Here is a 16,895-nt window from a genome sequence, read left to right as displayed (position 1 = left end):
GGTCCGCTCTTCGATCGACGTGATGCTCGTGATGAAGAACCTTTGCGTGAACCTACTAGGCTTCTTGGGCCTGTATGGGAAGACAAAAGATACAGCTGAGGCACGGGAGGACCTGCAACGTTTGCACGAAAAAGACGGCATGCCTCCAAAGCAGTATGATGGTCCTGCCAGCTACACTCTTACCAAACAAGAGAAGAAAATCTTCTTTGAATGTCTGCTTAGTATGAAGGTCCCGACTGGCTTCTCGTCGAATATAAAGGGAATAATAAATATGCCAGAGAAAAACTTCCAGAACCTAAAGTCTCATGACTGCCACGTGATTATGACGCAACTGCTTCCGGTTGCATTGAGGGGGCTTCTACTGAAAAATGTCCGATTAGCTATTGTGAAGCTATGTGCATTCCTCAATGCAATCTCTTAGAAGGTGATCGATCCAGAAATCATACCAAGGCTAAGGAGTGATGTGGCGCAATGTCTTGTTGGTTTCGAGCTGGTGTTCCCACCATCCTTCTTCAATATCATGACGCACGTCCTAGTTCATCTAGTTGACGAGATTGTCATTCTGGGCCCCGTATTTCTACACAATATGTACCCCTTTGAGAGGTTCATGGGAGTCCTAAAGAAATATGTCCGTAACCGCGCTAGGCCAAAAGGAAGCATCTCCATGGGCCATCAGACAGAGGATGTCATTGGGTTTGGTGTTGACTTCATTCCTGGCCTTAAGAAGATAGGTCTCCCTAAATCGCGGTATGAGGGGAGACTGACTGGAAAAGGCACGCTTGGAGGGGACTCAATAATATGCAGGGACGGGCATTCTTCGTCTCAAGCACACTACACAGTTCTACAGAACTCTACCTTGGTGACCCCGTATGTCGATGAACACAAGAACAGTCTGCGCTCCAAACACCCGGAGCAGTGCGACGACTGGATTACATGTGAACACATCAGGACTTTCAGCAGTTGGTTGGAAACACGTCTCATAGCTGACAACACTGTTTGTGATGAGCTGTACTCATTGTCCAGGGGACCATCTTCGACTGTATTGACTTACAAAGGATACGAGATAAATGGGAATACATTTTACACGATCGCCCAAGATCAAAAGAGCACCAACCAAAACAGCGGTGTCCGCTTTGATGCAGCAACCAAGAGGGGAAAGGACAGATATTATGGTTACATAGTGGACATATGGGAACTTGACTACGGACATGATTTTAAGGTCCCTTTGTTTAAGTGCAAATGGGTCAATCTGTCAGGAGGCAGGGTACAGGTAGACCCACAGTACGGAATGACAACAGTGGATCTGAACAATCTTGGGTACACTGACGAACCATGCATCCTAGCCAATGATGTGGCACAGGTTATCTATGTAAAGGACATGTCTTCCAAACCGAGAAAAAGAAAAGATAAGGAAGCGAATACATCATACGGTGAGCCAAAGCACCACATAGTTCTTTCAGGAAAAAGGGACATCGTGGGAGTGGAGGGCAAGATAGACATGTCTAAAGATTATGAAAAGTTTCATGAAATTCCTCCCTTCAAAGTCAAGGCTGACCCAAGCATCCTGATAAACGATGAAGATTATCCATGGTTACCGCGCAATAAGCAAAGGACACAGGCGAAGAAAAAGTGAAGACTTTCTCTCCACAACTATTATGATGATACCATGCCAACTTTCAACCTTTTCGTAGTTCAATTGAAATGCCTGTTGTAACAGACGAGTTTCTGTATGAAACCCTGATATCTCGAAATAGATTGTCAGTTTTGTACACGAAGTGCATCCAATTTTTGCCGTAACCCTCTCAACTTTCTTGCACATGCTATGTGGATGAAATGATGATACCATGCCAACTTTCAACCTTTTTAGAGTTCATTTGAACTGCTTTTCAATTTCAGGGTCTTATAACTCAAAATAATCAGTAAATGCATGAAAAATAACAAATGAAGTCAGAAAGGGTTGAAAATTGATGATGTGGCTTTGAATGGTGCATTTTGAACACACAAAAAGTCTGGAGTTCAACTAAGTAAAAAATCCCTTTGTAACAGACGAATTTCCGTATGGAACCCTGATATCTCGAAACAGATTGTCCGTTTTGTACATGAAGTGCATCCAGTTTTTGCCGTAACCCTCTCAACTTTTTTGCACATGCTATGTGAATGAAATGATGATACCATGCCAACTTTCAACCTTTTCAGAGTTCATTTGAACTGCTTTTCAATTTCAGGGTCTTATAGCTCAAAATAATCAGTAAATGCATGAAACATAACAAATAAAGTCAGAAACGGTTGAAAATTGATTATGTGGCTTTGAATGTTGCATTTTGAACACACAAAAAGTCTGGAGTTCAACTAAGTTCAAAAAAATGAAATCCCTTTGTAACAGACGAGTTTCCGTATGAAACCCTGATATCTCGAAATAGATTGTCCGTTTTGTACATGAACTGTATCAATTTTTTGCCGTAACCCTATCAACTTTCTTGCACATGCTATGTGGATGAAATTATGATACCATGCCAACTTTCAACCTTTTCAGAGTTCATTTGAACTGCTTTTCAATTTCAGGGTATTATAGCTCAAAATAATCAGTAAATGCATGAAAAATAACAAATGAAGTCAGAAAGGGTTGAAAATTGATGATCTGGCTTTGAATGGTGCATTTTGAACACACACAAAGTCTGGAGTTCAACTAAGTTCAAAAAAATGAGATCCCTTTGTAATAGACGAGTTTCCGTATGTAATCCTGATACTTCGAAAGAGATTGTCCGTTTTGTACACGAAGTGCATCCAGTTTTTGCCGTAACCCACTCAACTTTCTTGCACATGCTATGTGGATGAAATGATGATACCATGCCAACTTTCAACCATTTTAGAGTTCATTTGAAATGCTTTTCAATTTCAGTGTCTTATAGCTCAAAATAATAAGTAAATGCATGAAAAATAACAAATGAAGTCAGAAAGGGTTGAAAATTGATGATGTGGATTTGAATGGTGCATTTTGAACACACAAAAAGTCAGGAGTTCAAATAAGTTTTAAAAAATGAAATCCCTTTGTAACAAACGAGTTTCCGTATGAAATCCTGATACTTCAAAAGAGATTGTCCGTTTTGTACACAAAGTGCATCCAGTTTTTGCCGTAACCCCTCAACTTTCTTGAACATGCTATGTGGATGAAATGATGATACCATGCCAACTTTCAAACTTTTGAGAGTTCATTTGAAATGCTTTTCAATTTCAGGGTCTCATAGCTCAAAATAATCAGTAAATGCATGAAAAATAACAAATGAAGTCAGAAAGGGTTGAAAATTGATGATGTGGCTTTGAATGGTGCATTTCGAACACACAAAAGGTCAGGAGTTCAAATAAGTTTTAAAAAATGAAATCCCTTTGTAACAAACGAGTTTCCGTATGAAATCCTGATACATCGAAAGAGATTGTCCGTTTTGTACACGAAGTGCATCCAGTTTTTGCCGTAACCCTCTCAACTTTCTTGCACATGCTATGTGGATGAAATGATGATACCATGCCAACTTCCAACCTTTTTAGAGTTCATTATAACTTATTTTCAATTTCAGGGTCTTATACCTCAAAATAATCAGCAAATGCATGAAAAATAACAAATGAAGTCAGAAAGGGTTGAAAATTGATGATCTGGCTTTGAATGGTGCATTTTTAACACACACAAAGTCTGGAGTTCAACTAAGTTCAAAAAAATGAGATCCCTTTGTAATAGACGAGTTTCCGTATGTAATCTTGATACTTCGAAAGAGATTGTCTGCTTTGTACACGAAGTGCATCCAGTTTTTGCCGTAACCCACTCAACTTTCTTGCACATGCTATGTGGATGAAATGATGATACCATGCCAACTTTCAACCTTTTTAGAGTTCATTTGAAATGCTTTTCAATTTCAGTGTCTTATAGCTCAAAATAATAAGTAAATGCATGAAAAATAACAAATGAAGTCAGAAAGGGTTGAAAATTGATGATGTGGCTTTGAATGGTGCATTTTGAACACACAAAAAGTCAGGAGTTCAAATAAGTTTTAAAAAATGAAATCCCTTTATAACAGACGAGTTTCCGTATGAAATCCTGATACTTCGAAAGAGATTGTCCATTTTGTCCACGAAGTGCATCCAGTTTTTGCCGTAACCCTCTCAACTTTCTTGCACATGCTATGTGGATGAAATGATGATACCATGCCAACTTTCAACCTTTTTAGAGTTCATTTGAACCGCTTTTCAATTTCAGGGTCTTATAGCTCAAAATAATCAGTAAATGCGTGAAAAATAACAAATGAAGTCAGAAAGGGTTGAAAATTTATGATCTGGCTTTGAATGGTGCATTTCGAACACACAAAAGGTCAGGACTTCAAATAAGTTTTAAAAAATGAAATCCCTTTGTAACAGACGAGTTTCCGTATGAAATCCTTATACATCGAAAGAGATTGTCCGTTTTGTACACGAAGTGCATCCAGTTTTTGCCGTAACCCTCTCAACTTTCTTGCACATGCTATGTGGATGAAATGATGATACCATGCCAACTTCCAACCTTTTTAGAGTTCATTATAACTTATTTTCAATTTCAGGGTCTTATACCTCAAAATAATCAGCAAATGCATGAAAAATAACAAATGAAGTCAGAAAGGGTTGAAAATTGATGATCTGGCTTTGAATGGTGCATTTTTAACACACACAAAGTCTGGAGTTCAACTAAGTTCAAAAAAATGAGATCCCTTTGTAATAGACGAGTTTCCGTATGTAATCTTGATACTTCGAAAGAGATTGTCTGCTTTGTACACGAAGTGTATCCAGTTTTTGCCGTAACCCACTCAACTTTCTTGCACATGCTATGTGGATGAAATGATGATACCATGCCAACTTTCAACCTTTTTAGAGTTCATTTGAAATGCTTTTCAATTTCAGTGTCTTATAGCTCAAAATAATAAGTAAATGCATAAAAATAACAAATGAAGTCAGAAAGGGTTGAAAATTGATGATGTGGCTTTGAATGGTGCATTTTGAACACACAAAAAGTCAGGAGTTCAAATAAGTTTTAAAAAATGAAATCCCTTTATAACAGACGAGTTTCCGTATGAAATCCTGATACTTCGAAAGAGATTGTCCATTTTGTCCACGAAGTGCATCCAGTTTTTGCCGTAACCCTCTCAACTTTCTTGCACATGCTATGTGGATGAAATGATGATACCATGCCAACTTTCAACCTTTTTAGAGTTCATTTGAACCGCTTTTCAATTTCAGGGTCTTATAGCTCAAAATAATCAGTAAATGCGTGAAAAATAACAAATGAAGTCAGAAAGGGTTGAAAATTTATGATCTGGCTTTGAATGGTGCATTTTGAACACACACAAAGTCTGGAGTTCAACTAAGTTCAAAAAAAGAAGACCCCTTTGTAATAGACGAGTTTCCGTATGTAATCTTGATACTTCAAAAGTGATTGTCCGTTTTGTACACGAAGTGCATCCAGTTTTTGCCCTAACCCACTCAACTTTCTTGCACATGCTATGTGGATGAAATGATGATACCCTGCAAACTTTCAACCTTTTTAGAGTTCATTTGAAATGCTTTTCAATTTCAGTGTCTTATAGCTCAAAATAATAAGTAAATGCATGAAAAATAACAAATGAAGTCGGAAAGGGTTGAAAATTGATGATGTGGCTTTGAATGGTGCATTTTGAACACACAAAAAGTCAGGAGTTCAAATAAGTTTTTAAAAATGAAATCCCTTTGTAACAAACGAGTTTCCGTATGAAATCCTGATACTTCAAAAGAGATTGTCCATTTTGTACACGAAGTGCATCCAGTTTTTGCCGTAACGCCTCAACTTTCTTGCACATGCTATGTGGATGAAATGATGATACCGTGCCAACTTTCAACCTTTTGAGAGTTCATTTGAAATGCTTTTCAATTTCAGGGTCTCATAGCTCAAAATAATCAGTAAATGCACGAAAAATAACAAATGAAGTCGGAAAGGGTTGAAAATTGATGATGTGGCTTTGAATGGTGCATTTCGAACACACAAAAAGTCAGGAGTTCAAATAAGTTTTAAAAAATGAAATCCCTTTGTAACAGACGAGTTTCCGTATGAAACCCTGATATCTCGAAATAGATTGTCTGTTTTGTACACGAATTATATCCATTTTTTGCCGTAACCCTCTCAACTTTCATGCACATGCTATGTGGATGAAATTATGATACCATGCCAACTTTCAACCTTTTCAGAGTTCATTTGAAATGCTTTTCAATTTCAGGGTCTTATAGCTCAAAATAATCAGTAAAAATTGAAAAAAAAACAAATGAAGTCAGAAAGGGATGAAAATTGATGATGTAAGTAGAAACCAAATAAAATAAACTTTAATAAAATATATAAGTAGAAACAAAATAAAATAATATAAACTTTAATAACATAAATAAAATTTATGGACCTAAAATTACCAAAGTATTTTCTATTCAAAATATTATAAGCAAAAAGAATTTTCCTGAAATAAATAAAATAGCAACAGTAAGTATTTTGTTGTAAGTAGAAACAAAGTAAAATAAATAAAGCAAAAAAGAAAGAAAAATACTGGGAAAATTAAAAAAATGCCACCTACTGGGCCACCACGCCCTGAATACAACTAGAAACCCATACATGGGCCAGGATTCAGGCCCGCAGAAGGCCCAGTAGGCCCACAGGCATAGCAGTGCGAGATTAGGCCCAGAGGCCTGCAGTTCAGAGGAGTTCAATAGAGATGGCGGGGCAGGGCTTATAAACAGGTCCTGCCGCTCCTCGGCTAGCGAGGTGGGACTAAACATCCCACCGCACCGCGGCTTTGGCAGGCGCAGGACATTGGTCCCGGTTGGTGCCACGAACCGGGACCAATCACTACTGGAATCAGCTAATTTGCCATCTGCCAGCTCTTTGCCGTCTGCTAGCGAATGGCAAAGAAGGTCTTTGCCATCAGCTACCCAAAAGCAGATGGCAAAGAAATGGCAGACGGCAAAACAGGCCTTTGCCATCAGTCACTTCTTTGCCGTCAGCTGGCGGAAGGCAAAGAATCTTTGCCATCAGCTGGCGGACGGCAAAGAATCTTTGCCGTCAGCTGGCGGACGGCAAAGAGAGAGGTGGCCCCCCACTAACGAGCCGTTTACGGAAAAAAAAACGCCCCCTCTTTGCCGTCTGCTAGCAGACGGCAAAGAGACAAAACAGCGGACGGCAAACCAGATCCACACCCACCGCGCGTTATCTCTTCTCTCCCTCTCTCCCCCCGCCCGTTATCTCTTCTCTCCCTCTCTCCCCTCCCCGACGCCCACCAGATCCGCACCCACCGCCGCCCCCGCCGCTCCTCGCTCCGCTGCCTCCTCTCCTCGCCGGCCGTCTCCGCGGCCTGCCTCCTCTTCGGCCTCGCCGGGTTCCTCGCCGCCGCGGTCTCCCTCTCCCGGGCGCCCGCCGAGGCCCCGCGGGGCTGCTGCCCGGACTCCTCGCACCCGCTCTCCGTCTCCGTCGCCTGGGACCGGCGCCCCGGGGATGCCGCGGGCGGCGCCACCGACCTCCCGGCGGGCCTCGCCACCGGATCGCGCGGCAGGCACAAGGTCATGGCCTTCGTCGGGATCTTCACCGGGTTCGGCTCCGTCGGCCGCCGCCGCGCGCTCAGGCGGACATGGCTCCCCTCCGATCGGCAGGGTCTCCTTCGGTTAGTTGTCGTTGGTACCACAGCTTCCTGGTTCATGTTCGCTTGTGTTGCTCGAGATCTAGCTTTAGTGCTGAACTGTTGATCTGGTCGGTTGCCTAACATTCCGTTTGTCCATTTCTGTGATCTAGATTTTGACTGCGGCGTATTCAAATCATCCTGTGGCTATTATAATTCTCAGTCAGTAACATAAGTCATTGCTGGTCACTTGAATTTTAAGATCGATAGCTAGCTCATTCATTCATTCATATGGAAAGTTCACCCTGTCGATCATATGGATATTGGATTCATTTGTTTCTATGTTTGCTCCTTGAGTTTGATTGTGAGTTATCTACTGTGGCATCAGACTTGCTAATTCTTAGGCATTGGTGGTTCTCTTAGACATAACTCCTACGAGTTTGCGATATACTCATGATTTTAGCGGAATCACTCTAGAAGAACGTATTGATCCTTTTGAATTGCTGCACTCTTCTCACTACTATTGATAAATAGTGATTAATTAGTTTCTTTCCTGAGTTCGAAGAATGATGCATGAAGTTGGACAATCTATTGTTCTGTACAGGGAATTTGTACATTTGCTTCTAGAGTTCTAGTGGTAAACGTGCCCAAGTTCTGTTGCTTGATGATTGTCACAACTATTTTTTATTTTGGTTTCTATCCAGTGATGATGTCTCTTAAGTGCTCTTGCAATTCTCATCATGTTCACTTTAGTGCAGGTTGGAGGAAGCTACTGGTCTGGCATTCAGATTTGTGATCGGCAAAAGCAATGACAAGTCTAAGATGGCAGCTCTTGAAAGAGAGGTTGAAGAATATGATGATTTTGTGCTTTTAGATCTTGAGGAGGAGTATAGCAAGCTTCCATACAAAACGTAAACAGTATAGCTAGTATCATATCATTATGTTATCTCTTCATATGGGAACTGATTTGATCTTATGTTTTAGGTTAGCATTCTTTAAGGCTGCCTATGCGTTGTTCGATTCTGATTTCTATGTTAAAGCTGATGATGACATTTACTTGAGACCAGGTGAGCAAGAAACTGACAACATCCAAGATATATGCTCTCGGTGGCTTTGACCAACATATACTAATTTTCTTTTTGTAAGGTTGGCACTTTCATCATCAATTTCTAACCTGCAGATAGACTCTCCTTGCTCTTGGCCAAGGAACGTACACATACACAAACATACATTGGATGCATGAAGAAGGGGCCTGTTTTTACTGATCCCAAATTGAAATGGTTAGTTTCTTGTTTTCATTTTTCACCAAACACTTTTCCTTGTGAAGGATGTCTAACTCTAAGAAGCAATACATGCTGTTACATGCTAAATATATGGAAAGTACTCCCTCTGTTCGGAAATACTTGTTGGAGGAATGGATGTCTCTAGATGTATTTTAATATTGCAAAACCTGAACCAAAAGTGATTTTTTTCTACGGCATAACAGTAGTGCATCAAAACTGTAGTCTTATGGTCTCACAAGTATTTGTGTTAAGATTCGTAATAGTTATCTGAAACCAAAATGGTTGGCATTGTCTGGTGGGCAAGGAGTGATGCCGTCAGTGATCCTTGTTTCACCTATCATAGGAGATATGGAAGCAGTGGAGCTCACATGGATTGGTCTAGTGGGCAACATTTGCCATAAGGGCCTATTTTTTCCCCATGTTCAGCGCTGATAACTGTATTTGCGAACGCTCACCTGGGCAATTATACTGTGTAGCACTCGTCGCTGCCTGCTTATTGTTTTGATTGTTCTCTTTTGATGAACGCAGGTATGAGCACAGTCCTTCCTACTTGGATCAGAATACTTCCTTCATGCATATGGGCCTATTTATGCTTTATCAGCTGATGTGGTGGCAAGCTTAGTTGCTCTGAGAAACAACAGGTAAATATTCTAAAACTCGCCAAACTGTACCAGTAAATATTATTTTTTGGGTCTTAGCATGCCAACTAGTACCAAGATTTTTTTGCCACATGTTAGTGACACATGAATGGCACTTCACAACTTGAATGTGCCGTGGTTGTGGTTGTGGGATGTGCCGTGGCGCGGTGGTGCTGGATGTGCCCACGTCGCCGGCGGTGCTGGATGTGCCGTGGCGCGGTGGTGCTGGATGTGCCCACGTCGCCGGCGGTGCTGGATGTGTCGTGGCGCGGTGGTGCCCCTGGGTGGCGCCTCCATGCTGCGGTGCCCCTGGCTGGCGCCTTCGTGCCCGTGCTCTCACTGGTGCCGCCGTTGTGGTGCTCTCTGGCAAGCTCCGGCTTGTTGTGGTGGTGTTGGTTGTGATGCTGGTCACACCATAGTGATGGTGTGGCTGCATCCTACTTTGGCTACAACTCCTTTTGGTGAGCTTCTCCTTGCTCCCCTCCTGATCTCTCTAATGCATAGCTCTAGATCTTGATCTTGTGGGATGTGAGGCTCTATTAGCTGTGGTTAGCTGTTGTAGATGAGCATCAACTTGTATTGGAGCTCTCTGTGATGGATTCTTGCTGTGTCAGGGTTTTGGTCAGTGACCATCTATGTGTATTTGTGAAGTATATATACTCCTGTACTGCTCTGTTCTGTTTAGTTGATCCTGGAGTTGTTACTTTGGTCAGTTACTTTACTCATGAACGGATACTCACTTGTTCTTAGTTATTTTACTTCTAATACTGATATGAACAGATACCACTTGGTTTGGCTATTCCTATTTGTCTCTTTCTAATAGCCTATGAACAGATGCTATACTTGGTTTTGGCTGTTACTTTCCTAGTTTTCTACTGATAAGACAGATACTACATCTGATTTGGGCAGTGATGCCGGTCTGAGCCCCCCTCTCTTAGGCTTAATTTACATGTGACTATCCCTGTGCTGTGATGAACTAGCCCTGGCACTTCCAGGCTGTCTGAGCACATAATCCCTCAAGTATACCTTGAGGTCTTCTGTAGCTCTCCTTAATAGTTATCTCTTCTAAGCTGCTGGTGGTTGGATGTGTTGGGACTTGGTCTGGTTGGCTGATTATCTTGATCTCAAGTACTGGCTCCTAGGGCATTGCATTTCACCAAGTGAAATGCTACATTTCTACTCCTAACCCATTCTCTCTTTCTTAGTGTTTTTGTTATGCAGGTTGGAAGAAAAGAAGAAGATCCGGAGAAGATCTTAGTAATAAGATAGTTTTTTAGGAAAATAGATATTTAGTTTTAGATCATTCCTTGTAATATTTGTTGGATATGTGTTCATGGATATGTGTTGGATATATATGTGTTCATGACTATATATTGGTAACATGTGTTGGATATATATGTGTTCATGAGTATTGGTAATATGTGTTGGATATGCTATATTGGTCATATATATATGTGTTTGATTTTCTGTGAAAATGAATTGATATAAGAAGAAACAGAATTAATGCCTATTTGGTCTCTTTGCCATCTGCCAACAGATGGCAAAGAGCCTGCAGCCTTTGCTGTTAGCTGGCGGACGGCAAAGGCTGCCGTTAGCCACCTAACGGACACTAACACTACTCATTTTGCCGTCCGCTTCTTTGCCGTCCGCGGCAGACGGCAAAGGCGCCTTTGCCGTCAGCCGCCGAAAGCAGACGGCAAAGTAAGTCTTTGCCGTAGCCTACTTTGCCGGAGCCTTTTGCCGTCCGCGGCTGACGGCAAAGGCCTTTGTCGTCCGCCGTTCATGCCTTTGCCGTCCGCCGTGGCAGACGGCAAAGTAGCTGATTCCTGTAGTGAATGCACACCTTTGTTCCCAGTTCGGGACACCAACCCGAACCAATTTCCCCCCTTTATTCCCGGTTGGTGCCACCAACCGGGACCAAAGGCCTCTGCTTCCCGCCCTTTGGGCTGCTGAAAAGAGACCTTTGGTCCCGGTTGGTGGCACCAACCGCTGAAAAGAGACCTTTGGTCCCGGTTGGTGGCACCAATCGAGACTAATGGTGGCGTTGGTCCCGGTTGGTGCGACGAACCGGGACCAAAGCCTTTCCTATATAAGAAACACTTGGCAAAAATTCAGAATTTCATCGCCAGTTGCCCCCGACGACGCCGACCTCCTCAACGCCGCCAGGCTGCCCCGCCGCCGTCGCCGTCGCCCGTGCCGACGCCGACGCCGCCCGCCCCCCTGAGCCCACGCCGACGCCGTCCGCCGCCCACGCCGTCGCCCTCTGCCACCCCTGAGCGCGCCCGGCCACGCCCCTGTGCCACGACCCGCCCCCACCGTCGCCGTCGTCGTCGGCCACGCCCCTGCCCCAGCCCGCGCCCCCACCGTGGCCATCGTCGACGCCCTCGCCGCCCCCGCCATCGCCCTCGCCGGCCGCCCCCGATGTGAGCCGCCGCCACGGCTCTGTTCAGTGCTTTTTTCATATAATGTGTATTATTTTTTTGTTCATTGCGTTTTTTTGTTTGTATGAATAATGTGGTAGCTATATGATGAATAGATGTGGCTATGTATGTATGAATATAACGTTCATAGCATTTTTTGTTTATATATGTTTTTCATATATGTATTAATTTTTTATTTAGGTTGTTGGTAGATATCAATTTTAGGTTAGTGCATTTTAGGTTTGTGTAGAGGAAAAAGTAAAATTAGTAAGTACTACTTGATTTTAGGTCAGTGCTTAGTAGTTGAACTAGTTAATTTAATAAAACTACTTTATTTTACTATATATAGAAGTAGTTTATTTTTAGTAAGTACTACTTTATTTTATTTATAGTAAGTGCTTAATAGTTGAACTAGTTGATTTAATAAAACTACTTTATTTTACTATATATAGAAGTAGTTTATTTTTAGTAAGTACTACTTTATTTTATTTATAGTAAGTGCTTAATAGTTGAACTAGTTGATTTAATAAAACTACTTTATTTTACTATATATAGAAGTAGTTTATTTTTAGTAAGTACTACTTTATTTTATTTATAGTAAGTGCTTAGTAGTTGAACTAGTTGATTTAATAAAATTACTTTATTTTACTATATATAGAAGTAGTTTATTTTTAGCAAGACAATTAATAGAACTAGTTTATTTTTTTAGTTCAAGCAATTATTCCCGCATCAACGTCGACGATGCCTATCTCGCATCCTCGTCGTCGACTCGGCGGAGGAGGCCGGCTTGATCAGAGGGGCCATGTCCGGGACTGGGCTCCGGCGGGCTGGTATTGGGAGGTGCTACCTTCCGGGGGGAGTAGGTTGGTGAGGAGCCAGCCCGTCGTTGACCCGATCCTTGTTTGGTGGCGGTCGCGTGGGCCAGTGACGGTGCCGAGGCTTCCGGACACCGCGGAGGTGGTATGTTACCGTGTCAGCGAGGAGGACGAGCACGTCCGTCGCTACATGGTTGCGTTGGTGGGCAGGTTCGACAATACCTGGCAGGTTCTTCAGGGATCTCACTGGAGCTATGATCCTGTGATGGTTCCTTCTCTTTGGGTGTCCACCGCCCGCGCCGATACCCGTCGGGCGCTACGGTTCTAGCTGTATTAGCGATGCTATATGTATGATAGTATTCGAGGTGCATTAGTGATAATATTCGACGATGTCCGGACGCAAGAGATGATGCAGTTTTGCTTATAATTGAATGCATGCTAATTTGAGTACTACTTTATTTTACGATTTGATTTTGGTTATTGAATGCTCAAATTGGAAAAGTACTCCTACTTCGAATCCTAAAATTGCAGAGCACTATGCAAGGCGTATGCATTTGATTAGTTGATAGCTTATAGGGTTTTTGTTTTTGCAGAAATCTAGGAGCCCCTCCATCATCCCCGCCGTCGTCCCCGTCACCGACCCCCCTCCGAGCTCGAGGTGAGACCAGCCAAATCTCCATGCCAATATGAGTCCTATAAGATATTTTTAAATGTTTTTGCTCATATATTCAACCATTGAAATGTATTGGCCATCAAGTTTGAATGCTCATATGATGTAGATAAAAACATGTATATTTCCGTTCCAGCAAATTTCAGGCGCTCGATATGTCCTTTTTTAGAAAGATAATTAAACGATATTTTGGGTTGACTTTAAGTATGTCGAATCTCCACCATATATGAGAGGACGAAGAATCCCGACTATTGTCATGGGGGTAGCTTTTCCTTCGTTCCCGTGTGCTAGACAATTTGGTGTAATGCACTCGGGAACGAAAGGAGGAGCTACCATCACCGACAGTCGCAATGTCAGAGAGGAATCAGTGAGGGAGAGTCTCCACATATATATATATATATATACGAGTATATATATATATATATATATATATATATATATGAGAGGACAAAGAATCCCGACTATTGTCGTGGGGGTAGCTTCTCCTTCATTCCTGTGTGCTAGACAACTTGGTGTAATGCACTCGGGGATGAAAGGAGGAGCTACCATCACCAACGGTCGAATATGTACACCACGTGAGCTGATAGTTTTCAAGAAAAGACTCGACAGACCGATAATCAACCCGTGTTGAATAATAATGATCTAATTTATATTTTTAGTACATATATTTAATTGTACAAGTTTAATATTTGAATTATGAACATAGGAAATGTCGTACTCGGATGACGAAAGTCTCCCGGTGGAGTGCGACTGGTGCCACGACGACTGAGGTCTATGCGACATGCCTCACCTAGACGAAGGTCCGCGCTTCAGCATTAAGCTGGAGAAGACCTTCGATGTTGAAACGGTACGCAACGACGACAAGTGTTATTTTTTCGTAATTAAGCACGATTTCAACTATTTCAACGTGTAATTTTCATCTTTTACAATTCGACTAGCTTATCCCATGCCATGCAAGACGCTATGTCTTGGAGAGGATGGGTTTTGAAGATCATGAAAGTATGGAAACAAAGAAAATTCACCTAAGGACCCATCATGATATGGATTTTGAAGTAAATCTGTATAATTCTGAGAGCGTAACCCATTTTAGTTGCAAAAATTGGGAAGCATTTTGCAAGATGTATGATTTTGATGAGGGTATGCTTGTCACCATGGATCTTGGTGATCCTCACATCGACCAAGACAATATGGACATTTGGGTCCTTGTTGATACGCCTCCAATTCTACCGCTATGTGAGTTTCTCAAACATAGTTATTAACTAATTTATATTGTTCATTTCAAAATAGTTGACAGCTTATTTCCATTGACAGCTTATTTTGATTGTTCAAACAATGTGCGGAACATGGTAGACAAAACCTACTACACCGATGGCTCTGAGTTAACTTATAAGGAGAAAAATCATGTGGTCGCATTTTGTACTGATCTTGAGAATTACAATATCTATTGTAAAACTCCTCCACATTATGGTCAATACGTGCCACTAGTGCATGTGTTGAACTAGGGTAACATCCATGGAGATGCCATGGTAAGATTTTTTTAGTATTACGACATTCGTGCATCTTTTGCATAAATTCTTTTAAAACTTAACTACATTGCAAACTACGAAGTTATTACTATATGTTTTTCGACAGGAAATCCCGAATGATTGTGTGCCTCATCTGATGTATCAGAGTGGTCGCCTTGATGTTTTGAACATACATCCAAGTCATCCTACGAATCTCAATTGTCCATACCGGATTTCTAAAAGAAGTGGAGACATGAAAATCAAGGAATGGAAAAAATGTATGGACATTCGTAAGGAGGTTCTTGGAAGCAAAAGGAAGCGAAGCGCAAGAACTGGAGACAGGATGATCTCCATTCTCGATAATGGAGAGTCAGGGTCTATATTGTTTTATGATATTTTACCTTAAAGAGGGTATTTTGGTCCTACCTAATAATGATGATCTTGTGCCTAGAACAATTAAGTAGGTTTGGTTCGATGACTATCAGGATGATGATCGTATGACTTGTTATTAATAACGAGTAGAAGTTGTATGATGATGATTAGTAGGACTTATTATTATGATGAGGCATGATGCGGGCATGAAGAGTTATTATATATCAGTGGGTGAAATGAACATGGATTGGATTGAAGTGAAGGCAACATGCATGTGGTGCATGTCGAAAGTAGTACTAATCCAAACTTGATCAAGTTAGGATTAGTATTACTTTCGACATGCACCACATGTTGCCTTCACTTTAATCTAAGCCATGTTTAGGCATAGCAGTAGCATTGGTAAAACAAGCACGAAAATAAGAGAGGACACTTCTCTCTGTTAGCTAGCTAACACACCCTAAATTACCCCCTAAACCACCCCCTTTCAGAAGAAAAAAACAAAAACCTCAGCTCCTGCCAGCTGCTGACGCGTGGATGCCTATTGGTCCCGGTTGGTGCCACCAACCCGAACCAAAGGCCCTCCTGCCTTGGCTCGCCGCAGCGGCCACGTGGAGGCCCATCTGTCCCGGTTCATGTAAGAAACGGGACTAAAGGCCAAGGGCATTAGTAATGACACTTTAGTCCCGGTCCAAAAACCGGACAAATGGGCCTTACCAACCGGGACAATAAGCCCTTTTTTACTAGTGTGGAAAGAGGGGTTCAATACGAAGATTTTGGCGTTGGTTTCACTGGATTTGGACGAAAGGTTGAAAAGTTGCGAGGGTTTGAAGATCAGGGGCTAATCTGTGATAAAAATAATCGCGGATAGGTCCCTGGCGAAAAAAACAGAAAAAGAAAAATCTATTGGACGAACGTCCGCTAACAGAGACAAACGAACGAATTCGTTCGTTATAAGAACTAAACGAACAAATGTTCGCAGAATAGATCTAAACCGAAGAAAAACAAAGAAAACCGATATATAAAAAACCTAGTTAGATCTAGGGTTTACCGAAATAAACCGAAGAAAACCGGACAAAAACCGGTCGGCGGCGACGGATCCGAATGGCGGTGGGGCGGCGGCATTGGTGTGGGGCGGCGGCTCCGGCGCGGGCGGCCGCGCGGCAGCGGCGGGTGGCAGCAGCGGCGACGCAAGAAGCGGTTGCGGCTAACTGCGGCGCCGCCGTGCGGCTTGGGAGGCGGCGGTGGCTGCGGGTCTGGGGTGGGGAAGAGAGGCGGCGGGGGCGGCGGTTTATAAGAGGGAGCGGGGCAAGGCGGCTTGGGGAAGTGGGCAAGGCGGCGGGGCGGCGTGGCCGAGCCGGACTCGACGTCCATGGGGCGGCGGGGCTCAGCTGGAGGAAGGCGGCGGGGCTGAGGCGGGCCTGCCTGCTCGGCTGGGCCGTTGGCCCAGTCGAGCGGAAAACTTTATTTTAATAATAAATTCTACCGAGGAAAATCCTAATAAAATAAAAATACAAATTCTAAAAAATGCCAAAAATAATTTTCACCATCT

The 16,895-nt window shown here is 42.5% G+C and overlaps 1 protein-coding gene across 1 annotated transcript; it reads left to right on the top strand.

Moving 5' to 3' along the window:
• Window positions 1-7,469: 7,469 nt before the first annotated feature.
• LOC123096714 (probable beta-1,3-galactosyltransferase 14) lies at window positions 7,470-9,548 on the top strand. The gene is made up of 5 exons (XM_044518474.1): window positions 7,470-7,688; window positions 8,402-8,554; window positions 8,628-8,710; window positions 8,824-8,923; window positions 9,455-9,548. Exons 1-5 carry the CDS (start codon window positions 7,591-7,593, stop codon window positions 9,546-9,548), a joined length of 528 nt encoding a protein of 175 aa, XP_044374409.1. The 5' UTR covers window positions 7,470-7,590.
• The last annotated feature ends 7,347 nt before the right edge of the window (window positions 9,549-16,895 follow it).

The sequence above is a fragment of the Triticum aestivum genome, chromosome 4D (genome assembly GCF_018294505.1).
Source record: "Triticum aestivum cultivar Chinese Spring chromosome 4D, IWGSC CS RefSeq v2.1, whole genome shotgun sequence".
Classification (NCBI taxonomy): domain Eukaryota; kingdom Viridiplantae; phylum Streptophyta; class Magnoliopsida; order Poales; family Poaceae; genus Triticum; species Triticum aestivum.
Note: the sequence above shows the minus strand (reverse complement) of the source record. Positions and strands in the feature narration are given on the sequence as shown.